Source organism: Scyliorhinus canicula, chromosome 9 (assembly GCF_902713615.1).
Source record: "Scyliorhinus canicula chromosome 9, sScyCan1.1, whole genome shotgun sequence".
Lineage (NCBI taxonomy): Eukaryota > Metazoa > Chordata > Chondrichthyes > Carcharhiniformes > Scyliorhinidae > Scyliorhinus > Scyliorhinus canicula.
In genome coordinates, this window is record NC_052154.1 from 114,255,572 (window position 1) to 114,282,132 (window position 26,561).

The 26,561-nt window shown below is 46.8% G+C and overlaps 1 protein-coding gene across 1 annotated transcript in view; it reads left to right on the top strand.

The window, feature by feature from the left end:
• The window catches only part of creb3l1 (cAMP responsive element binding protein 3-like 1), a 204,975-nt gene that overhangs the window by 78,313 nt on the left and 100,101 nt on the right, over positions 1-26,561 (top strand). Inside the window, exon 2 of the mRNA XM_038807429.1 lies at positions 20,508-20,715. Within this exon, the coding sequence (XP_038663357.1) occupies positions 20,508-20,715 (208 nt within the window). The remainder of the gene's footprint in view (positions 1-20,507; positions 20,716-26,561) is intronic.

Genomic DNA, 26,561 nt, shown 5'->3' on the forward strand with positions numbered 1-26,561 from the left:
TTTAAATACATTTTTCATACATTCTACCATCACTATCGGGTTCATTGGTGCCTAACACTGTATAGTGGGCGAATGGACATGGAAAAGCCACAGGTTGTCACGGGGGAATGAGAGGCCATAGTGGGTCAGTGGGGAGTATATCTTGGCATGGGTGGCATGAGAGGCCATGGGGTATGTAGGGGGCATATAGGGTTGGCAGCCCTCCAGAATGGACTTAAATTCTCCAGGAATTGAAGTTGAAGCTACTGTGTGCAATCCTGGAGAAAATTCATCGTGACATTAACAAAGATAGTCCTAGGCAACACGGTGGCGCAGTGGGTTAGCACTGCGGCCTCACAGCGCTGAGGTCCCAGGTTCGATCCCGGCTCTGGGTCACTGTCCGTGTGGAGTTTGCACATTCTCCCCGTGTTTGCGTGGGTTTCGCCCCCACAACCCCAAAATGTGCAAGCTAGGTAGATTGGCCACGCTAAATTGCCCCTTAATTGGAAAAAATGAATTGGGTACTCTAAGTTTATTATAAAAAACAAAGATAGTCCTTTATAAAATTTCTTTAAACACTTCTCCTTTCTCAGACATGAAAATGTTGAAGCTGGGAGATAAAAGACCAGTTGGCTCCCAGTCAAGCAAAATTCAATTGGGTAATAAGCCTTTTTGCTTTCTAGTTGGTATAGGAAGGCTATACATAACACGGATGATGTGTTGGCCGAATAATGGCTTTAACAGGGGGATAGGTCATGTGATGAAACCTCCGGGAATAACATTAAGCACAGTTGGCAACTCCAGGGGGCATTCCTTGACATGGGAAGAACTTTTTGAATTATGAAAGGACCCCTCATGCTGTGTTTGATGACACCTCTGAGGTGCCATGAACCATCACTCTTTGAAAACCTGGCCCAACTGTATGAGAATTGGAGAGGGTTTAACATGTTTTCCAGTAACCTACCTGCTGAGAAACTCAACTTAATTCATTGCCATTTTGCCTCTTTAACACCAGTTTGCATTTGGGGGTCACTTTACAAATTGAATTATTCAAGCCTCATCGGTAAGGTCAAAGCAGATCTGCAGAGGTGGAGTAGTCTCCCTTTATCCCTGCCAGGTAGGATTCAAACAATCAATGTGCCTCCCAGATTTCACATTTTCTTTCAACGTATCCTCATTTTTTTGTCCAAATTGGTTTTTTTTTTGGTTTTTTTAAATTTAGATTACCCAATTATTTTTTTTCCAATTAAGGGGCAATTTAGAGTGGCCAATCCACCTACTCTACACATTTTTGGGTTGTGGGGGCGAAACCCACACAGACACGGGGAGAATGTGCAAACTCCACACAGACAGTGACCCAGAGCCTGGATCGAACCTGGGACCTCAGTGCCGTGAGGCGGTTGTGCTAACCACTAGGCCACCGTGCTGCCCTCAAATTGTTTTTTATGACGGTCAACAAATTGATTTCTACTTTTATTTAGGTGGGTAAGTGTCCCAGAATCCGTAGCGCTCTGCTCCAGAGGGACAGGGGTTGGGGAGGCTTGGCCCTCCTGTCTCTTCTGTTCTATTACAAGGCTGCCAATATTCAAAAAATCCTGCAGGTTTCTCCTCGAGTCCTGTGGTGATTTCCTCCCTGAGGACTTGGGAGCAGTTTCGACAGCACTTCCACTTTCTTTCCGGGGCAGCACGGTGGCGCAGTGGTTAGCATTGCTGCCTCACGGCGCCAAGGTCCCAGGTTCAATCCCGGCTCTGGGTCACTGTCCGTGTGGAGATTGCACATTCTCCCCGTGTTTGTATGGATTTCGCCCCCACAATGCAAAGATGTGCAGGCTAGGTGGATTGGCCACGCTAAATTGCCCCTTAATTGGAAAAAAATGAATTGGATACTCTAAATTTATTTTTAAAAACTTTCTTTCCCTGTCTTCTTTAGCCCCAATTTGCGCTAATCACCTCTTTGTGCCTTCAGGCTTGAACCCATCATTCGGGTCTTGGGAGGACAAGGGGATTTGTGCATTTCAGGGATCTATCTGTAGAGGGGATATTCACCTGTTTTGAGAATCTGCCGGCAGATTTCAGTTGATCAGCTCAAACTCTTTTGTCAATGGGGACCAGATGGAACGGCATTTGTGAGGGTCTCCCAGTGGACCGGAGGCCCACAGCTGCATGCCCTTTGGGCAGGGTGGTGCCCTGGCACTGCTGGTGCCACCTGGGAACCCTGGTAGTGCCTGCCTTGCAACTTGGCAGTGTTGCCTGGTTCCAGCCTGCCGTTAAAAAGGTGTCCAGGTGGCACTGACGGCTGGCATGGGCACTGCCAAGGTGGCGTTGTTGAGTGATCGGGCTGGGGTGCCCGGCATGGGTGTTGGGAGGGGGTGCGGACCGGAGACCCTCCCATATTGCGTTTGGGCTGGGGGGGAAGGTCGGGGATCGTTTTAAAAATGGCGCCCTGATCTCTTGCTGCACTGGGGAGGTCTGGTGAACAAAGCTCCCCACTGTACAAAACGGAGCCTGAGCCACGCGTTCCCCATTCAGGCCCCTTATACAATGTGAGGCGCGTTGAATGACTGTGTGTTTCTCAGCACTGTGAGCGCCGGGAAACACGCGGCTAAATGCGCTTGCTGAGGACTTTGTTCCCTTTTGGGAGAGTCGCGCTCTATATCTTCGCTGTTTGATTATTGATAATATGGTTGATGTTAATGTTTGTTTATGAATTTCAATAAATAGATTTATAAGAGTAAAAAAACTTAAAAGAAAAGGAAATATAAACCACCTCAGTGAAGTATCAAAAACAGAAGGTATCCATGACATTTTGACTGGAGTAGAAAGTGCACATCTTGTGTGCATCGACTACGTAGTTTTTGCCTGGGTGTTCTTTGTTGCTGCGATTTAATTTCCGATCACAATCCATCACCACCCTCAGATAAAGCACTGCAAATGTGGAAAATTTAAATTGTTCCTGTTTTATTGTTTGACTAAAGTATTTCTGCAGTAAGTTACTGTTTAATTTTTTTTACCAGCACAGTCTTTATTGTCTTTATACTTGGCTGCAACCAAATTAATTGATGTCTATTGTAAAGTAATGTGGTTGTTCGCGAGGTTTCCCAGGAAAGTAATGTCCATGAACAGCGCAACTTTACTCCATGTGCAGAAACATATATGTAAAGACCCACCGCACACACCGTTGCAATGTACCTTTCTTCTCTCCTAATTTTCACTTTCCTGCGGCAGGTTGATCTATGACAGATTGATGTTAATGCCCAAGTTATGCTCCTTTTTATTTGCATTGGAACTGTGCCATACTATGCCACACAATGCAGCAAATTTTTAAACATCCTCCAGATTAGTCACCAGTGCACACTATCAATATAATGAAGTCTTCTTATGAAACTATGGGTTGAAGTCTTTAATTGTTTTACACCTGTGCCATTAAATGTGTTTTTCTACAAGCCATGGCTCTCTCCTGAGAGACCTCCTTCCAATGAAGGAAATTTGACTACTTCAGCTGGAATGGTCAGTGATCCAGATAGGTATCTATCCTGGCATAAAAACAGGCACCTTCCAACTTGGGAGGTCCTTGGGCGTGAATTCGAGGGCATTCTTGGACAGTGTGGTTCTGTCTCTCACTGACCCCTTGGTGCTTGATTTCCGGTTTCTGATTCACATATTGCATAAGATATTAATAGAGCTGGTTTGATGAGTCAGGTGTTAAAGTGTGCTGCATTTCATGTAAAAGTCACCCTGGTCGCTTTTCAGAAGCATAAAAGAAAAAAATGCATTTCTACGGTGCCCTTTATGACTTCACGATGGCCCAAAGCACTTTGCAGCCAATTAAGCATGTTTGAAAAGTATATTTATTCTTTTATGGGATGTGGGTGTTGCTGTCGATTCCTAATCGTTCTTGAGTAGGTGTAAACACTGTTGTAATGTAGGTAACAGATCAGTGAAATTGTTGACGATGTTGGGTGAGGGATACATATTAACAGTGATCACTCCTTTATTCGTCTTTGAATTAGTTCCATTTGGATCTTTTACATCCACCTGAGAGGGAAGAATGGGCCGAGGGTGAATGTCTCATTCTAAAAATGCACTCCTAACAGTGCAGCACTCCCTCAGTTAGATTATATACTCAGGTCGCTGGTTCCGAGTGACAGTGCTACGAACTGAACCACAGCTGACACTGTGTTCATATCCATGCTGGATGTGTTTCAAGGTCCTCAGGAGCAAAGCAAAGCTGAGCTGTTTTGTTCAGAGATGCTGTCATCTGAAGGATTTTAAACCAATGAGCCATTTCAGCAGAGCTTAGGGACTGACTAGTGATAATGCTAAGCTATCCCTACAATGATCTTATGGAGACTATCCAGGCTCTGGCAAAGTACAGGGCAGCTATAACCAACCTCTGTGGTTGGGATTTGAGGGGAGGTCACAGAGGTCAAAGGGCAGAGTTTAAAATTTGGTCACCCAAAACTCCATACCAAATCTTTTTAAATAGGGCTTGACATATTTAAAATTGCAGGGCATCCTAAAGAAATAACTTTAATTCCTATCCATATTACAGACTCTACATGTAGAGCGTATATATATATATAGGACAAAATTATAAGTTACTGCTAACAGAGAGGAGCTGCTCCACACCCCATCTGATCAGCCTAACACCCATTTGGGCAGAAACAGAATTTACTGACTTTCAAGGTCAAGGAAGACATGCTCAAAGCAATACAATGGAAAGTGGAGCAGTCACATTTTGGCATTTGGGTAGACAGTCTGTCAGGACAATTTTGAGGGTATTTTAATCCGCATGTAGAAACGATGCTGTGCCTGACCTGGAAATTCTAACTTATCGTTATTTACTATTGGAAGCCAAAAAGTCTGTAAAGCGCAGGTTTTACTCTCCATCTGGCCCCTCACGGACATGCTCCTGTGCTGAAATAGGACAATCAAGAGGCTTTACATTCAACCTATCCTATATCCCTTTGTTCAATGTGGCAATGAAGAGGGAGCTTTACTCTACATTTGATCTATCCTACTACTGAAATGTCAGTGTCTATGAACTGTGAATTCTACAATTTGAAAAATGTACAATTCTCCAAGTACTGAAATCCCTCAACAATCAAAGATTGAACTGAAAATAAGTAATAAAAACACAAATACCTACCAGGATTTTCGAGCCTAACTGTTGCCATTGTTTTGACTGTCGCTGTTTCCAAGTGTTTGACTTGCCGGCTAAATTACCTCTCATCACGTTACCAATGGCGCCCTGATTCACTGTAACCTCTGGCACTCCATGTATGACTTGGCCACATCTTTGTGTCTCTTTGAAGCATTGCCCATTATTGGATTAATTGAAACCAAATTCTCCAAGTAATATTATAATCTTTAGGAGTTGAGACTATCCATGGATAAATAAACCCCTCTCTGTGAGAAAACACAGAGGGTGTGGGTAGAAATTCCTCTTTGTGTAATAAAGTCATTAGCTGATTCAGTAGAGACTTAGAGAAAATAGCTTCACTTGCAGGAGAAACCAAAACTAGAGGGCAAAAATATAGGACCGTAACTCATAACTTCAATAAATAACACAAGAGAAATTTCTTTGCTAAGAGCATGGTTAGAATATAGAACACAAGGGGAAACTAGATAAACACTAAGAAAGGAATTGAAGGATATACTGAAAAGGCTGCATAGAGTGGGGAGACTCATACTAACATGTCCAGTTGAACTAAATGATCTATTTCTGTGTCATACATTCTATCTAACAATAATCTTAATTGTCACAAGTAGGCTTACAGTAACACTGCAATGAAATTACTGTGAAAATGCCCGAGTCGCCATCTCTGTCACCTGTTCGGGTACACTGAGAGAGAATTCAGACTGTCCAATTCATCTAACAGCACGTCTTTTGGGACTTGGAGAAAAAACTGGAGCACCCAGAGGAAACCCACGCAGGCACGGGGAGAACATGCAGACTCTGTACAGACAGTGATCCAAGCCGGGAATTGAACCCCGGTCCCTGGTGCTGTGAAACTACAGTGCTAACCACTATGTGACTGTTAGTTAGGGAACCATGATCGGCAGGGGCTTGGAGGGCCAAAGGGCCTGTTCCTGTGCTGTACCTTTCTTTGTTCTTTGTAAAGAGGTTTTGGCAGGACACTTAGAAAATTCAATGAAATCAGGCAGTCAACGTGATTTTGTGAAACGGAAATCGCATTTGAATAATTTATCAGAGTTCTTTGAGGAAGCAACAAGAACGTGGACAAAGGGGAAACTGTAGATGTGGTGAACCTGGATTTCCAAAAGGCATTTCCTATGGTGCGCGGTCAAAGGTCATTACACAAAAATAAGAGCTCATTGTACAGGGGGTAACATATTAACATGAGTAAAGGATGGGTTCGCTTCAGGAAGCAGATAGTAGAGATAAATGGGTCATCCCGGGTTGGCAACTGTCACTACTGTAGTGCAACAGGAATCAGTGCTCAAGCAGCAATCTCTCATAATCTATATCAATGACTTGGAGGAAGTGAGCAAAAGTGTGGCAGCTAAATTTGCTGATGGCACAAAGATAGGCCAGAGCAACATTTTGGCCCTCAAAGAACATTTGTTGCTTTTGGACCCATATAATATTACACAATACCCAAAATCAAAGTATTACCGGGCACTTGTGACTATAATTTTATTCTTATGGTTGGTCTCCAAAAATTTAGGTGAACCACTGGAATTTTGGTCTAAAACTGGAATTTTCCAAGCCACCCTAACAGAGTGACCTGGGATTAAGGTTTTGGAATATGAGGCCCCTTGGTTGTCAATGAGGCCAACAGTGAGAGGCTCTTGTTACTGAGGCCAATTTTGGCACATTCAACAATAGGAACTAGGAGCAGGAGTAGTCCACTCAGTCCCTTGAGCCTGCTCTGCCACTCAATACGATCATGGCTGATCTTATCTCAGCCTCATCTCCACCTTCCTATCTGCTCCCCATAACCCTTCATCCCGCAAACTAATTAAAAGCCTATCTATCGCCTCCCTAAATGTGTTTAGTGTTCCGGTATCCACTGCATTCTGGAGTAGAAAATTCCACAGATTCACAACCCTTTGAGTGAAGTAATTCCTCCTCATTTCTGTTTTAAATCTGCCGCCCCTTAACCTGAAACTATAGTTTCTTGTTCGAGAATGTCTAACAAGGGGAAACATCTGCTCTATGTCTACCGCACGGTAGCACAACAGTTAGCACTGTTGCTTCACAGCGCCAGGGTCCCAGGATCGAATCCCGACTTGGGTCACTGTCTGTGTGGAATCTGCACGTTCTCCCATGTGTCTGCGTGGGTTTCCTCCGGGTGCTCCGGTTTCCTCCCAGTCTCGAAAGACGTGCTGTTAGGTGAATTGGACATTCTGAATTCTCCCTTCGTGTACCCGAACAGGTGTGTAGTATGGCGACGAGTGGACTTTCACAGTGACTTCATTGCAGTGTTAATGTAAGCCTACTTGTGACAATAATAAAGATTATTATTATTATTATTACCCTGTCAATCCATCTTATATACCTCATTTGGATATCCTTTCATTCTTCTAAACCCCAGCGATTATAGGCCTAAATTGTTCAATCTCTCTCTTCATAAGCAAGTCCTTTATCCCTGGAATTAAGCTGGTGAACCCTCTCTGAATCATCTCTAATGCATTTGCGTCCTTCCTCAAATAAGGGGACCACATCTGTGTGCAGCACTCCAGATGTGGTCTCACCAATGTCCTATTTGGTTGCAACAACATTTCCCTACTTTTATACTCTATTCCATTAGCTATGAATGCTAAAATTCAATTTGACTTCCTTATGACCTGCTGTACCTTCTTACTAACTTTCTACAATCATGCACAAAGGACAGCCAGATCCCTCTGTGTTGAGACATTTTGAAAAAATGGCACATTTAGGTTAAAGGCTCAGCAGAAAGAGCATTCCTGTTAGGGTTAGGTTGCTACCCACTGAAGGGGAGGAAGTAAATGAGGGGAGTGTGTGAAGAATTCCCTTTTTTCCATAGAATGACTGCCCGCTTTTTATTAGCACTGCCTGAGACTATCCAATTGTTAGTGAGGCTGATGGTGGAAGACTTGCCATGTTGTTAGTAAAATCTGGGGCTCCTTAGCTGCCCTTGTTAGAGGCTCCACTGCGCTACAGTCAAGCACTCCACATTTAAAGGCCCAACTTAGACTGCTATAGTTCTAGTCATTCATATCCGATGGTCCCACATCCAGGTCCCTATCTGTGTGGGTAGCCGATATTGCGACTGGGATAGTGGTCAGGCACTATGGTTGGCCTTGTGATCTGATTATACGAAAGTTTTCAATGAAGCTGGCTTGATTATTGTAATTTCACAGCCCACAATTACCTGTCAATGAGCAGGATTTGGGTGCGGTCTTGTTTAAGTGCTAACAGCAGGTTGGTAGTTCTCAAAATAAAAAATAGAAAATCCATTTCCTTGTGGGAGGGGCCCTGTGGTAATAATTGTTGCACCCTCTAATTTTGCAATTAACTTTATAGCTATCGGCCATGTGATGGGACAGGAGGGTTGTATCTCGATAGATGACAAAGAGCTGACTGATAAGCAATAGAATAGTCCTGCGTGAGAAAGACTCACATTTGTGAGAAAGACTCACCCTGCAGCAGGGTAGCATGGTGGTTAGCATAAATGCTTCACAGCTCCAGGGTCCCAGGTTCGATTCCCGGCTGGGTCACTGTCTGTGTGGAGTCTGCACGTCCTCCCCCTGTGTGCGTGGGTTTCCTCCGGGTGCTCCGGTTTCCTCCCACAGTCCAAAGATGTGCGGGTTAGGTGGATTGGCCATGCTAAATTGCCCGTAGTGTGCTAATAAAAAGTAAGGTTAAGGGGGGGGTTGTTGGGTTACGGGTATAGGGTGGATACGTGGGTTTGAGTAGGGTGATCATGGCTCGGCACAACATTGAGGGCTGAAGGGCCTGTTCTGTGCTGTACTGTTCTATGTTCTATGTTGTATAACCCTTCAATTATAGTGCTCAAAATCGTCACAAAGAGTTTCATATCTAAAATATTACTGTGACCCACAGTCAGTTGTTATGTCCGTCAGTATAGCAGCCATTTTTGAACAAAGCAGGATTTCCCAAGTGGCAATCTGATTATCTGTTTGATCAGAGAAATATTAGCCATACAACATGGCGTCAGCTGCGTGGACCCGATCTGCCAAAAACTGCCCCCCCTGTAACCCCGCTCACCACCCCCAGACCACCCCCCATCAGTCCCCCCAACCCCCGCCGAAGCACCCCCTGTCAGCGAACTGGCTCCCCCCCCCCCCCCCCCCCCCCCCCCCGGACTGTGCCAGCGCTGGACACGGTTCGCAGCCGCCACGCGAGGTCCCTGAAAAGTAAGAGGATACGCGCCCCATGCCATCGGGGACTCAGCCGATCGGGGGCGGAGCATCGGGAGAGGGCCACAGACCCGGCAATTCTGCGCCCGTATTGGCAGGTATCGGCGTCAGTGCGGGGGCGCCGCCGACTTTTTGGTCGTAAGAGCAGACGGATCCTGTGGACATAGCCGCAGAATTGGAGAATCCAGCCCTAAGTGCTGACGCAAGGACAGAATCGGTGGACTTCTATGACAGCAAAATTGCACCACTCCCAGGGCAATTCAGGAACCGTTAATGGGCTTGCACCGGCGCCACATAGAACACGACCAATTCCAATGAAAATTGGCGTTGGATTTGCCGGGGTCAGGATTGAAAATCGAGAGGCTGACAAGCTGTAGCCGCATAGTAGCACTCAATTCCCTACACACATTCATCCCAGCCAACAGGATGGCACTGGTTGCGCTGGAGTGCACACATCCCATTGATGGGTCAGCTGGGGCCATAGGGTACCTAAGGGGATGGCCTGATGGGACACCCACACGCCCCGTGGCATTAAGTTCACAGTGGGCAGTCAGCGGCAGTGCCGCTGTATGGCTGTCTTGCAGGTTGTGTGATGGTGTTCCATGCCCGTCCTCCCCGACCCCACGACCCACCTCCTGGCCACCCCCCCATTACTGGCAGTAGCCCCCCAGCCAGCGGCACAACTGTCAGCACATTATGGGAACTACAGGACAGTTAACCAAATATCTGACGCAGGGAGATTTCTAGAATCCATAATTAAGGAGGTTATAGCATGATACTTGGAAAATCATAATTTGATCAGGCAGAGTCAACATGGGTTTGTGAAAGGGAAATCATATTTCTTGAATCTATGAGAATTTTCTTTGGGGGAGTAACAAGATGGGTAAATGGGAATCTATAGATGTGGTGTTCTTCGGTTTTCAGAAGGCATTTGATAAGGTGCCATAAGGTACGATTATATGGTAACGGGAGTAACATATGAGCATGGATAAACGATTGGTTAGCTAACATAACTTAACTCAAGTTATTAAAACTTAACAAAAGTAGGGATAAAGTGGTCTTTCTTGGATTCGCAAACTGTAACAAGTTGAGTGCCAAAGTGCAGGGGCTTCAACTATTTAAAATATACATCAATGATTTGGATGCTGGGACTGAAGGTATGGTAGCTTAATTTACCAATGGCACAAAGATAGATAGGAAAGTAAGTTGTGAAGAAGTGGTACAGAGTCTGCAAAGGGATATAGACAAGTTAAGTGAGTGGGCATAAATTTGGCAGATGAAGTATAATGTGTGAATTTCTCCACTTTGTCAGGAAGAATAGAAAAACAATATGCTATTGAAATAGAGAGGGGTTGCAGCGGGATCTGGGTGTCCTGGTAAATTAATGTTTAAAAGTTAGTATGCAGGTACAGCAAGTGATTGTGAAGGCAAATGGAATGCTGGCCTTTATTGCAAGGGGAATGAAATATAAAAATAGGAAAGTTTTACTGCAGCTGTACAGGGCTTTGGTGATGGCACATATTGAATACCGTGGACAGTTTTGATCTCCTTATTTGAAAAAATATATAATTGTGCTGGAAGCAGTTGAAAGAAGTAAAACTTTCCTATTTTTATATTTCATTCCCCTTGCAATAAAGGCCAATATTCCATTTGCTTTTCGACTCATTCCCGAGATGAGGGTTTTCGTCTGAAGAAAGTTTGGACAGGCTGGGTCTATACCCACTGGAGTTTAGAGGTGAACTTTTAAAAACATATGTGAAACTGAGGGGACTTGATATGATAAGTACTGGGAAGATGTTTCCTGTTGTGGGGAGAGAGTAATAAAAATAATAATATTCTTTATTAGTGTCACAAGTAGGCTTACATTAACACTGCAATGAGGTTACTGTGAAAATTCCCTATTCATCTAACAGCACATCTTTCGGGAGGAAACAGGAGGAAACCCACGCAGACACGGGGAGAAGGTGCAGGTTCTTGATTGATTTTGTCTTCCACTACCCCCTTCCCTTACACCTATTTCCCCTCTCCCCTCCCCCATCTATCCCTGCCCCTTCACCATTCTTCAATCTTGGTGGTGGCCTCTGTTATTCAATTTCAATTCAGTGGTTGAGAATCGAACAGAAAGAGGAACAGAGCTGACCTCGGCTCATTCACAAATTGTCCATTGACAGCTTTTAGTGGGTGGGGCGGCATACCACGTTCGGTGGGGCTCACTCGCCTACAGTATTTCATCATTCTGCTTCGATTGCGTTGGACTGTTGTATGGTCACTTGCCCACAGGTTGACACAAGGATATTTAAATGGAGCAAATCTGATTAAGGTGGAAGGCAAACTGTGGCATTGTGTTCTTCAATGAGTTAGGGCGAAGGAGAGGCGGATACCGCTTCACTTGTCTTTTAATTATAATAGCAATGACACACATAGTTTGAAGGACAGGATATCCCGGTTTAGCTGGAGAACACGTTTAACATATGTGACGAGTTCACTGACAAACCAGAACAGGTACAATGGTGTGGGTGAAAAATTTAAGTTTAAATTGCAAGCTGACAATAGCAGATGAATTACAGTCCGCTAGCAAACCTAGTCTTGGTGAATTCCACACCTAAGTGTGAGTCAGCACTAGCTGAGCCAAGCACACCCTCTGCGCATTCAACAAACACACCAGGGTAAATATTTCCCTTGTCAAGCCGGATGCAATGATTTTGACAGATCCTGCCCACTCCTTCTGGTGGCTGACGGGCGGGACTGAGAGTGAGTATTTCATTGTTTCCTTTTGGGACCTCATACGCAGACCAATTACAATCCGGCATGAGGTGGGATTGGGTAGTGAGGGGCGTGTTGGATTTGTGGTTGGGGATGAGGAGGGGAGTTGGGCTTCAGGTTGGGCTGGAGAGGGGGAGTTTTGGGACTGTGTTTGGGGCTGGAGGGCGTTTGCACTCCAGGTCCAACCATGAGGGAAGGTCACAGGTGAGATTAGCAACTCTGAATCTGGTGTGGCCAACCTTCCCAAGCTGTGTACCTGGATAAACAATTGACTGCCTAATAGATGGTAACTAAAACGAGGTTACACATGTAGCAAACTCCGCCACATATGTAATGACTTCCATTAAACATTTGAAAACACAGCTAGCACTCCCTCTGCAAAATATAACGAGAGTCCTACATTTATAGAACGCCTTGCAGAACCTAAGCAGGCCCCACAGTATTTTATAGCCAAAAAGATACTTTTGTGATGGGTAGTGACGGTTAAGGAACACAGTGCAAAGGCCCCTAAGAGCGAGATAATAGGTGTTATTGATGTTGGTTGGGGGGTTGTTGGCCCTGCCCTCGGTACCCTCCAGTTAGTAGGCTCACAATGCGGAGGTTCAGGCGACGCGGCCGATTTTCGTGGTCCTCGATCGTCCCCTTTAATGTCCCTGGCATCGCTACCAACCTTGCCATTTCTGTCTCGAGTGAGGTGAGCCAATCACTCTGGTCAGTTGCTGCCTTCTCCAGCACCCTGATCGTTGTTTCCTGCATCTCCAGCCGCCTTTCTATCTTCTCCAACGCTGCTTGCAGCGCCTCCTCTACTGTCACTCTCACCATGGTCATCATTTCCATTTTGATGGTATCCTTGAGCTCTTGGAGTTCCTGCGTTAGGAACTTCCTCCATTCATTCATCAGGGGGAGGCCCTGTGTACGATCTGGCGGTCCTACGATGTGGCCAGGAACTTGTGTTTGCCAACGCCTCAGTCTTCCTCTCAGGGGTCTGGCTGCCTTCAGTCCCCAGGGTTGCTGCTGCTTGCCATGTCTTGGTGGTGTTACAGGAGGGTGAGGGGGTTTTCTCCCGGAATTATCAGGCTATTTTAGGTTGAACGTGCCTGAAATTGTGTGTCCAGGAAGAGAGCCTCTTTTGTGTGTCTGCTCAGCACATCCCCGTCACCAGAAGTCGGTTGTGGGGTAATTATTTTTTTAAAAAAATTTTTTTGCAAAATAATTCAACTCTGTTAGGTTTCCACAGCACCAGCACTATTTTGTACAAAGCAATGGTCATTTACCAGGCAACTGGTAAGTGAGCAGTGTATCGAATTGCGGGATAATTATTGACCTGGAATCATCTTGAAATACTGTCATTGGATCTTTTGCATAGAACTGAGAGGACAGATGTGACCTTGGACGAACATCTCCTCACAGTGGGACTTGAACATTTAGCTTTACCTTTTTGTGAATCCCCTTCCTAACCCAGGAGATTAGAAGCTGAGTATGTAGCCTTGCCTGATACTGATCAGCTCTGGATTTCACCCTGTTAAATCACTAGTCAGTGCAGAGCAGATGTTGTCCAGACAACATTCTTCTTCTCTAGCATTCTTATCTTGGATGAGTTCGCCAAAGTCAGTGCGACAGACAAGAGGGTGCCAGGATTATCAGAAACAGAAGGTTCATGTGTGGATGCTAACCACACACCCTATGGTTTGGAGATGTCACTCACAGTGCAAACCCACACCTGCAGAATGGTTATTTTCATGAACTCCAGAGAGCTGTTGACCTCAGCAGAATTGAGAGAAGCAGGGGTCAAAATCTCACACCCATTGGTACCATTGGGGGCATCTGGAATCGAGGGTGCGACCTGGAATCCATGGTTCGATTGATCTGCGTTTCACCATAAGATTGAGGTTTTACTGTAGCTCAAAATAAATGATCATTGTACCAATGTGAAGATTCACTGTCGGAGTGAGTGAGGATTCAGTGTCGGAGTGAGTGAGGATTCGCTGTCGGAGTGAGTGAGGATTCAGTGTCGGAGTGAGTGAGGATTAGCTGTCAGAGTGAGTGAGGGTTCAGTGTCGGAGTTTGAGGATTCACTGTCAGAGTGAGTGAAGATTCACTGTCGGAGTGAGTGAGGATTCACTGTCAGAGTGAGTGAAGATTCAGTGTCGGAGTGAGTGAGGATTCAGTGTCGGAGTGAGTGAGGATTCAGTGTCGGAGTGAGTGAGGATTCAGTGTCGGAGTGAGTGAGGATTCATTGTCAGAGTGAGTGAGGATTCACTGTCAGAGTGAGTGAAGATTCACTGTTGGAGTGAGTGAGGATTCAGTGTCGGAGTGAATGAAGATTCACTGTTGGAGTGAGTGAGGATTCAGTGTCAGAGTGATTAAGGATTCAGTGTCAGAGTGATTAAGGATTCAGTGTCGGAGTGAGTGAGGATTCACTGTCAGAGTGAGTGAAGATTCAGTGTCGGAGTGAGTGAGGATTCACTGTCAGAGTGAGTGAAGATTCAGTGTTGGAGTGAGTGAAGATTCAGTGTTGGAGTGAGTGAGGATTCACTGTCAGAGTGAGTGAAGATTCACTGTTGGAGTGAGTGAGGATTCACTGTCACAGTGAGTGAAGATTCACTATTGGAGTGAGTGAGGATTCAGTGTCAGAGTGATTAAGGATTCAGGGTGGAATTCTCCTGTCCAGGGACTAAGTCCCCATGCCGGCGGGAAAACTGGCGCGAACCACTCTGGCGTCAACAGCTCCCGAAAGAGCTCTGGGGGCTAGGTTAACGCCGGAGAGACTGGTGCCGCGCCAGCTGGCGCCGAAGGGACTGCGCATGCGGCAAAGGGCCAGCGTGATCTCACGCATGCACGGAACCACCGCCGTGATTTCGCGCATGTGAATACCGGCCAGTGTATTCTGGCGCATGCGCAGAGGGTTGTCTTCTCCGCGCCGGCCATGGTGGAGCCCTACAGGGGCCGTCGCGGAAGGAAGGAGTTCCCCCACGGCACAGGATCGCCCGCAGATCAGTGGGCCCCGATCGCGGGCCTGGCCACCGTGAGGGCCCCCCTGCAGTCGGATCCCCCCACGCCCCCCGAGGACCACCCCAGCCGACTTACCTGCCAGGTCCCTTCGTGTGGGACCATGCCTAGCCCACGCCGGTGGGACTGGCCAGAAACGGACAGCTGCTCGGCCCATCGGGGCCTGGAGAATTGCCGGGGAGGGCCGCTGCCAACGGGCCCCGACCGGCGTAGCGAGAACCCCGCCCCCACATGAAAACCGGCGCCAGAAAATACGGCAGCCGGCATTGGGATTGCCCACCGAACCTTTTGACACTAAGGCGAATTTAACACGGGCAGTCCACCTAACCTGCACATCTTTGGACTGTGGGAGTAAACCGGAGCACCCGGAGGAAACCCACGCATACACAGAGAGAACATGCAGACTCCACACAGGCAGTGACCCAAGCCGGGAATTGAACCTGGGACCCTGGAGCTGTGAAGCAACTGTGCTAATCACTGTGCTACCGTTTCAACTTCAGGTGTTCAGCCCCACCTCGACCCATTTGTTTTCATTTCATTTTAACTGTCTTTTACCATTTCTTTCTTTCTTAATATACTTTTAATTTTCTCCCAATCTTATCCACCTTTCCTGCACCTTTCTCCTCTTTGCTTCCCCCTTCCCCTCCCCGCACAGTTCATCCTCTGATGTTAGTTCCCCTGCTGTTTGACCTTTCACATCTTTTGTTCTCTCTGGGGACTGCCATTAACACTCTTTCCCCTTGGTTCCTGTGGCCATTAGCACCCAGTTTCCCTGGGTTTCTGTGGCTATGACTCATAGAACATAGAACAGTACAGCACAGAACAGGCCCTTCGGCCCTCGATGTTGTGCCGAGCAATGATCACCCTACCCAAACCCACGTATCCACCCTATACCCGTAACCCAACAACCCCCCCCCCCCTTAACCTTACTTTTTAGGACACTACGGGCAATTTAGCATGGCTAATCCACCTAACCCGCACATCTTTGGACTGTGGGAGGAAACCGGAGCACCCGGAGGAAACCCACGCACACACGGGGAGGATGTGCAGACTCCGCACAGACAGTGACCCAGCCGGGAATCGAACCTAGGGACCCTGGAGCTGTAAAGCATTTATGCTAACCACCATGCTACCGTGCTGCTCATCTTTCATTCTCACTCCACAGTATAAATATTTCCCACTTTCTCTGTCTGTTAGCTTTGACAAAGAGTCATCGGACTGGAAACGTTAGCTATTTTTTTCTCCCTACAGATGCTGCCAGATTTGTTGAGATTTTCCAGCATTTTCTCTTTCGTTTCAGATTCCAGCATCCGCAGTAATTTGCTTTTATGAGGAATCAGCAGATTATGTTACATCCTTTTAATAATTTGGAATGGATAAGAATGGTTCCATGGGTGAAAAGTGTTTGATATTCGGGCCACTGTCAATTCATCAAGGTAGCTTCTGTCGGATATTTGAATAGGACACTTTGGCCCCAGTATTGATGTGGGGATAGGGAATGAATAGGAACTCTGGAAGCACAGGGAAATCACAGCAAGGCTGGTATGGTGGCTCGAGGCATACACTGGAGGGGTTTATTGATGAAAGGCAAAGGCAGTTAAGTAACAGGCACAGAACACGATACAACAGGTCTTCACCCTTCAGCTCCCTGGTCCACACTCTCCGGGGTCCTGCTCACAGTGCCCCATCCAAACTCCCCATTTTCCAGAGTTTGTGTGCTCCCACGCGATTGGTCATGAGTTCCGTGGAGCCAGTTGCCTTAAAGAGGTCGTGCTACCACATTCTTCCCACTTTAAGCTCCTTATTAAAACTATTCCAAAAAAACGATGTACAGGAGTTACAAATGTTAACAGAGACCACAGGGAAAAGAGAATTCATCAAAAAGTCAATTGATCTGGTGACCTCCAAATATTCCTGGACGTCTGTAGTCCTGCCACAGGCTAAAAAGCTTCTGGGAAATTGAATTGGTAACAGTCGGTGTCATCTGAGGAGGCACTGCCTCAACGACAGGCGAGCTGGCCTCACTGACCTCAACTGGTGCAGGTGGTTGAGTAGATACAATAGCCCCCGGTCCCCTTGGCCAGGCGGACTTACAGGACTGTTCACCACACTGGTGGAACTTGTCGACTCCAAGCTGGGGGTGGCAACCCCTCGACTCCGCATGTGGCTGACGTGTTTACTGGTGATCTTCCCGTTGACACTGACCCCATATAACACCAGCCCTGACTGGACCACAACCCGCCTGCTACCAAAGTGGATCTGAAGCAAAATTACGGACCTGGTCTCCCACACGGAACAATCTGTCGCCCCTCTGCTGTGACTGCTGACTCTTCTGGGAGATCTGGCATGACCCACCCTCCCCACCAAATTTCAACCAAAGGTCAATGAGCAGCTTAGCCAGCGTGACCCTTGTGGTGGAGTGAGGGGTTGAGTTGTAACAATAACAAAAAATTAGCCAACTGCTGACGAAGTGGTTCATCAGGTTGCTTTCTCATAGTATTCTTAAAGGTCTGAATCGTCCTCTCAGCCAAACATTAGCTGGGTGGTACGGGACATCCTTGTGTGCCACGTTCCACTATGTGAAATTACTTATTTAGGAAGTATATGAATGGAAAACACTCATTGCAAGGTATCTACCATGGCCGTCGAGGTAATGGTTTTCAACTCTTGAACTGTTAGCCACTTAGAGTGGGCATCCGCCAGGATTTAAAACATCTTGCCCACAAAAGAGTCCACGTGGTGAATGTGGGCCCGGGTTCATGGGCAACCTTGCCATTCCCAAGGGTGAAGAGTGGTGCACAGTGGTGAGCACTGCTGCATTTGGCATGGGTGACAGAGTTACACCAATTCTTCAATGGCTTTATCTATGCCTGGCCACCAAACGTAGCTGTGTGCCAGCTTCTTCATCTTTGTCTGCCCTGGTGGACGCTATGAGGCTCTTTAAGGAGGGGTTCCCTGGTTTAGGTGGAACAACCACTCGTTACCCCACAGAATCAGGCCATCCTTCCATGTCAACTCGCCCTGAGAGTGAAGGAAGGCCTCTGATCTCAGACTTCTCATATCGCCAGCCAATCTGTGTAATTTCTTCAATCTTTTAAAGATTGGGGTCTCATTCGGTCCAGTTTTGGATGTGCCCAGCAGACACTGGCAGAGTGTCTAGGAAGTTCAAGACCAGTATGATCTCCTGGGGTACTGGTTGTGGCGGGATGCTCTTTGGCAGTGGCAAGCGACTTAATGCATCCGCATTGGAAATTTGCATGCCAGGCCGGGGCTGGAAAACATCACTGAAAGCCACCAAGACCCAATGATAGGCATTTTCACTCGTGATTTAAATTGTTCTCGACTCTGTGAGAATCCACAATGTCTGTCGGCTGCAATCAAAACGTTTTACCTCGTCGCCAATCAGGTGGCTCGAGACATACCCTGGAGGCCTCCAGTAAAAAACAAATAAAATGAAATGAAAATTGCTTATTGTTAAAAGTAGGCTTCAAATGAAGTTACTGTGAAAAGCCCCTCGTCGCCACATTCCGGCGTCAGTTCAGGGAGGCCGGTATGGGAATTGAACCGGCGCTGCTGGCCTGCCTTGGTCTGCATTAAAAGCCAGCTATTTAGCCCTGTGCTAAACCAGCCGGCACAGGTAGTTAAGTAACAGGCACGGAACACTATATAGCAGATCTTAACACTTGGGTCCATGGTCCACACGGTCCCGGGTCCTGCTCCCAGGGGCCTGCATAAACCCCCAGGCCAGGCTTTGCACAATCCTGCACAATTGGCCCCAAGCTCACTATCATAAATCATAGAATTTACAGTGCAGAAGGAGGCCATTCGGCCCATCGAGTCTGCACCGGCTCTTGGAAAGAGCACCCTACCCAAGGTCAACACCTCCACCCTATCCCAATAACCCAGTAACCCCACCCAACACTAAGGGCAATTTTGGACACTAAGGGCAATTTATCATGTCCAATCCACCTAACCCGCACATCTTTGTTCTGTGGGAGGAAACCGGAGCACCCGGAGGAAACCCACGCACACACTGGGTGGATGTGCAGACTCCGCACAGACAGTGACCCAAGCCGGAATCGAACCTGGGACCCTGGAGCTGTGAAGCCATTGTGCTATCCACAATGCTACCGTGCTGCCCTTCCACGGAGAATCCCGGCCAGTGCTTTTTGTTCCAAACTAAGTTTGCAATCTGACATTTTTTTTTTAAGATTGGCTTATATAAGTGGCACTGTCCTGGGTTCACTATTGTGTTTTACAGTAGATCCATCAGATGCAATTGGAGATTCTGTGGCATTGTGAGCAGTCTCCCTGCCTCTGGAACCACAAACTCTGGGTTTAGGTCCTGCCCCAGGACTTGATGGCCAAGGAAGGTGCCAAACGGGTCGAGTATCAACCTGCAAAATCCTCCCAACATGCCAATTGCTGGTGGTAAGAGTAAGGGACTCCTGGTCAACTTTGTTTGATGTGGAGTGGTGCCCCTCAAGCTATAAGCCTCTGGCAACAGGCTTGCAACCTGTTTCAGGGGAAAAAAATATCATGGAATCAGTCAATATGTGTGAAGAGCAACAACATCAAATGGTTTATCTTGGAGGAAGGCCATTTGGCCCACCAGGTCCGTATCAGCTATTTCAATGAACAATTCAGTTAGTTCCACACTCCTATTCTTTCCCCCAGATTGACACATTTCTTTTTATCCAATTCCCTTTTGAAGGACATTATTAAATCCGTATCCACCATCCTATCAACTCATTGCGTCAGAATGTTTCTCCTCATTTTACTTAATCGAGCTGCTGTAATCATCTGAAATCTGAACTTCACTATGCTCAAAGATAGATCACCTTGAGCCGCTGCAGTCCCTGAGGTGTAGGTACCCTCACCGTGCTGTTAGGGAGGGGTTCCAGGATTTTAACCTAGCGACAGTAAAGGAACGGCAATATATTTCCAAGATAGATGGTGAGTGACTTGAAGTGAACTTTCAGGTGGTGATGTTCCCATGTATCTGCTGCCCTTGTCCTTCTAGATGGAGCAGTCTTGGGTTTGGAAGGTGTTACCTTAGAGCCTTGGTGAGTTCCTGCAGTGCATCTTACGGATGGTGCACACAGCTGCTGCTGTTCGTGAGTGGTGGAGGGATAGGAAGGGGTAACAATCAAGCAGGCTACTTTGTCCTGGATGGTATTGAGCTTCTTGAGTGTTGTTTCAGTCATTGGAAATAATTCTTCTTTATTTACTCTACCTAAACTGAGGAACTTCATTGAATCATCTGATAGCCTTCTCTGCTGTAAGAAGACCAAGGCCTGTCTCTCCCCTCTGTCCCTGTACCGTGAATATCTCGAGGTATAGTTAGATTGTGCCCAATAACACTTTTCTTTCTGCGCTTGCAGCATTTTTCGGAGAACCTGGATGACTTCTCCAACGAGCTGTTCAGTAGCTTCTTCGATGACCCCCTGCTGGCTGAAAAGAACCCGCTGCTGGACATGGATCTTGACCCAGCCACTCCGGACATCCAGGCAGAGCACAGCTACTCTCTGAGTGGAGACTCCGCCCCTCAGAGCCCAGTCATGCCAATCAAGATGGATGAATTCAGCAAAGGTAAAGGAGGGTTTACCTGGGTTCGGGACAGGGTAAGGGCAGTTCCAGTTTATGTTGTGAGACCGGGCACCCCTTTTCTCCTTCAGATCGCCTACACTGCCACACCAGGTTGGCAGTAGGCGCCTTCCTGGTGAATTCAACGAGCCATCAACTTGCTGTCCCCAATGTTACACTGGGGTCCAAAGTCAGGATATGCCCCGAGATTCTTCAGACAAAGAATTGTGAAACCTTGGAATTCTCTACTCCGGAAGGTTTTGGATGATCCATCTTTGAACATAGTTAAGGCATAAATAGACAAAATTTTGATTTCTCAGCGAATTAAGGGATATAGGGAGTGGATAGGAAAGTAAATTGAGGCAGGAGATCAGCAATGATCATATTGAATAGCTGAGCAGGCTCGATGGGCTGTATGGTCTGTCCCTGCTCCTATTTCTTATGCTCTCATGTTCCAATGCAGAGGGCAAGAGATAACAGGACGCTTTTCCATTTAGTCCTTGGGTGTAACACTACCCTCGGATTCCAGATCTTACAGAAACCACTAATTTTTCATTTTTATTGCGGTGTTAGATTGACAGTCTACTCCATGCCTATACATATATGACGGGCTTCACCCTCTTCTCTGGCAGCTAAAATACTGAAAGGATTTTCCTGTTACATTCCTCATTTGCAGCTGTATTTTATTTCCCATGAGCTGGAATTTGCCATTGGAGGTGTCTAGGAAGAGAGGCCAGCGGAGGAATTTGCCCTGTGGTGCAATGCATTAGTTTTTAACATGTGTTTGTTCAAAGGATATGGGTGTCACTGGCAAGGTCAGATTTTATTGCCCACCACTAATTGCCCAAGGGAAACTGGTGGTGAGCCGTGTCTTGAACCACTGCTGTCCATGTGCTGTCCACAGTGCTGTTCGGGAGATAGTTCCAGGAATTTGACCCAGTGACAGTGAAGGAACAGTGATATGTTTCCAAATGTGGATGACATTTGGCTTGGAGGGAAACTTGCAGGTGGTCATGTTCCCATGCATCTGCTGCCCTTGTCCTTCTAGGTGACTGAAGTCGTGGAACGTGCTGTCGAAGGAACCCTGGTGAATTATAACATCTTGTCGATGGTACACATTGATGTCATTGTGTCGATGGGGGAGGCAATGAATGTTTAATGTGGTGGATGAGGTGCTAATGAAGCAGAATGCTTTGTCCAGTCAGTTTCTGGTCAATGCCCATTCAATCCCCCAGGATGGGCATGGACTACTTCAGTATCTGAGGAGATATGAGTGGTGCTGAATATTGTCCAGTCGTCAGCAAACATTCTCACTTATGACCTGTGATCGAGGAAAGGTCATTGATGAAGCAGCTGAAGATGGTTGGGCCGAGGACACTACCCTGAGGTATTCCTGCAGTGATGTCCTGGAACTGAGATAATTGACACCCAACTACCACAACCATTTTCCTTTGTACCAGATACAACTCTAACCAGCGGAGAGTTTCCCCCCGATTACCATTGCCTTTAGTTTGGTAGGGCTCCTTGATGCCATACTCAGACAGATGCTGACTTGATGTCGAGGGCAGCCACTCTCACTTTACCCCTTGAGTTCAGCTCTTTTGTCCACGTTTGAACCAAGGCTGCAATGAGGTCAGGAGCTGAGTGACCCTGGCGGAACCCAAACTGAGTGTCCGCGAGCAGGTTATTGCTAAGTAAGTGCTGGTGGATAGCACTGTTGATTATCATTTTGAACTCTTTACTGATGATTGCGAGTCGACTGATGGGGCTGTAATTGGCCGGGATGAGTTTGTCCTGTATTTTGTGTACAGGACACACCTCGGGAATTTTTCACCTTTCCGGGTAGATGCCAATGTTGTAGTTGCACCAGATGTCTAATATTTTACCTTCTCCATACAATCCTGAGGTGGCTTCTTGGAGATGACGGTCACCCTCTCGATAGCAGCAGACGGGCAATGGGGTAGTGGTATTGTCTCTAATCCAGTAGTAATTAGTAGTAATCCAGATACCCAGGGTAATGTGGCAGATGGTGAAATGCGAATTCAATAAAATCTAGAATTAATAGTCTCATGATGATCCCATTGTTGATTATTGTGATCAAGGAAATCTGTTGCCCTTACCTGGTCTGACTGATATATGACTCCAAACCAACAGCAACGTGCTTGACTGCCCTCTGAAATGAAGTAGCCTCGACAGCTATTCCAAGAACGAATAGAAAAAGGCAATTCAGGGGATTAAGCAGGCACTTGAGAAATAGGTCTTTTGACCTCAGTGTTGCACTTTTGTCAAAGGCACACACGCAGGGGCTCTTTACGAAAATGGCAGCCATGAAATCCTACCTATTAAAAATGGGAATTGGTTAAGAGGAGCTCATGTGAACTCACTGCCTATCAAAATGGAAGCAGGGCTCGCAGATTGGAAATGCTCTTTCATTGAGGGGCAAGAGTTGAGGCTCTAGTGATTGAGACTATATATCCTCATGGGACCATATGTTCAGAGGAGCTCTGGAGCAATGGAGATGAACAGTGGTTCCAGCAACCTAGGCAGCTGGTTGAGGGGCAGGAGGGGCCAGTTGAGGAGCAGGAGAGACTGGTCGAGGGAAAAGCTGGTCAAGGGACAGGAGGGCCAGAAAGTGTCACTTTGTTCCGAGTGGTCCCAGGACGAGATCCCCAGATTTGTTACCCTCCGTCCCCTCTGTGGGAATTGCGTCGACATGAGCCCCAATCTGTTAAATTCCGGACGGGATGCCCCCACAGTGTTAATCCCCTGGGTGAGGAAGGATGAACTGGCTCCCTTTCTTCATTCCACCTCCTCGGTTGGTCGTAACAAGATTATTTCAAAAAGGATCCCTTCACTTTTCCAATATATGTTTTAAAAGGAGCTAATTTAACCAGGCTTTCTTGTGTTCAAGAAAGTGTACAAAAGAGATATAAAGATATATCAAAAAGATATACAAATCAGTCTTTATCTTGTCCGTGAGGGGTAGATGGTGAAACATTGCAGCCGTTTGAGGCCTGTGATTGCAGTAGCGCTGACTTCAGCAGTTGAGCAGTTGGTTTTGAGATTCCAGGGTCCTGCAGTTGAGCTGAGGAGTTGTCCCTCTTCCTTTTCAGCCGTGGTTTTGATAAGTTGGCTTGTTTCGGCAATGAGAGAGAGTGAGAGGCTTTTATTTTTCACTTCCCAGAGCAGATTTCCCGTACCAGCCTCCCCGAACAGGTGCCGGAATGTGGCGACTAGGGGCTTTTCACAGTAACTTCATTGAAGCCTACTCGTGACAATAAGCGATTTTCATTTTTTCATTTGACTGCTCCTGTCTTTCGTTTTGTTTCTGTCACACACTCTGACACATTCAGCACTGGTCTACACACCCAAGTTTTGCAGTTGGCATTTTATCCCGCTCACCTGTGTATTCTTGGAAAACTAAAATCCACAAACCAGTCTGGGGCATATTTTACAGAATATAATTCCTGCTGAAATGATAATTGGCTTCCATTATATCCACAGGAGATTACAACATTTACTTTGTGCCTAGTTTCCTCCCACAAGTCCCGAAAGACGTGCTGTTAGGTAATTTGGACGCTCTGAATTCTCCCTCTGTACCTGAACAGGCACCAGAATTTGGTGACTAGGGGCTTTTCACAGTAACTTCATTGCAGTGTTAATGTAAGCCTACTTGTGACAATAAAAATTATTACTATTGATATGTCAAAAAGGGTGTGATACTCCACTGTCTCTCATGACCTAATATCACCCATACCAGAGCAATTCAGACAATGACTGAATTTATATTCTCAGAATTTACATCCTCAGCCATCTTTGGCTTGTATACCATTTTTTAAAAACACATCTTATTTAAAAGTTCAGTATGTCTGTACGTAATTCAGGGTTTTTCTCCATCATCGTGACAACCTTCAGAATGGACTGTATCACCAGAGAGGCAGCTCCCTCAGTGTGTCGGAGAAGCAGTGCTGCTGATGCATGTGCCTATTGTGCACATCCCTGGAGGATGACCTAATGCCACAAGGCTCAAATGGACCACCGGCTTCCAGCAGCTGACAGTGTTCTTGAATATTCTAGTACCTGGCTTTCTACAGAGGCCCATGGCTGGCCTATGTGGGGTCTCACAAACAGCCACCACGAGCTGACTGTCTCAACTGACAGATGAACCTTTTTGGGGGACATCGGACTTCATCACCTTCAAAACAGATGCAGCCAGGCAGGCACAGAGGGCCATGGGGTTTACCGCAATGACTATTCCCTCAGGTGCAAGGTATGATTGACTGCATACATGGGACTATCAAAGCGTAATCCTCTGAGGGCGGACCATTCATCAACAGAAGGGCATTCCACGAGATAGACTTTTAGTTGGTATGTTATCAGAATGAGGGGTCTCTTCAGTTGCGTGATTCATCCCTTCTGAGGCCTTCATTGGTGCTACAGCTATATCTGTCATCAGACAGCCTCCATGGATGAGCCCTGGCCGAAAAGGATATCCTTTGAAGAGATGGCTCATGACCCCGCGTGTAAAACCCCACAATTGAGGCACAAGAACAATATAACCAGTGTCATCACTCCGCAAGGGCCACCACTGAACAGGTCTTCGGCCTCCTGAAATATGGATTTGGTGTCTCGATTCATAGGGGTGGTAACCTCCAGCACATCCCTTCAGGGGCTTCCCGCCTTGTTGAGGGCTGCTGGGCTCTGTATCAACATGACCATATCAAGAGGAATGGGTCTGGTGGAAGTCCATCGGGAAGCGCCACATTGGAGGATGAGGAATCTGATGAGGATCAACAAAAGATGCAATAAGGCCATCCATAGATTGGTCTCCTGTGACAATACAATGACCATGAGGTCAGGGTAGACCAGGACCACCTGATCTAGGACCACCTCTCCGGAGCACAATAGATCCTGCAATAGAACATGATGCAGGAAGGCTCCTGTGAGTGCGCATTGCTTCTGGACACTCTCATACTTTACACACAATCACATGATGAGGCCTAACTTCCCAGAACTAACAAGACATGTTAATTTATTCCCACAGCCCTTTACCTCCCATTAAAGAGCAGGCATGAACAAAAGTTTTATAATCTGCACCCAGATGAAAGCCAATGTGATGCACTGCCACTTATCTGCAAGAGCCCCTCCATGGAGCTCCATCTACTGGCTGGAAGAGATGCAGGGGCAGGCTCTTTGAGTGCACGTAGTGGTGGCTGAGCTGCCCATGGTGCCCATCCTTGGATCGTGGTGTGCATGATGGTATTGCCAGAGGGTATGCCAGCTGCATTTGAGCAGGAACAGCCTCGGTCAAGTGGGCATGGGACCCATCACATGTCTAAGTCAGAGGGGCCGAAGGGCCGGCTCCATAAAATGCGGATTCTTGGGTAGTGACGCCATCCACGTGGTTGCTTCCTGCCTCAGCCTTTTCATTGTCCAGCTGCAAGTCCACACTTACCAAATACAGGACAATCTCATCACTGTAACAATGCCACAGAGGGTATTGTACAACCTGCTCACACCAGCTCACTGCTGCTACATGTGACCGTGAGGTTAGTCAATCTTTCAGTGGAGGAGCTCCTGCCTGGGGCTCTGTCACACACCAATCCCGATATTACCAATTACCTGCACCATGGCCACCCTTCCAATATCAAGCTTCCTCATCCATGGGCATCAATATTGCCAGTTGCCAGCTCCATCCCCTGAACTACTCCACGAGTTCAACAATTGTTAACTTTCCCACCTGACCTTCATGATCCACAGTACAGATATGTGCTGAGTCTGGTATTGATTTGACCCTGGGTTTCTATTCTCATCTTCCCAAGCATTCATCACTTGGATCCCTTCTCTTGGGT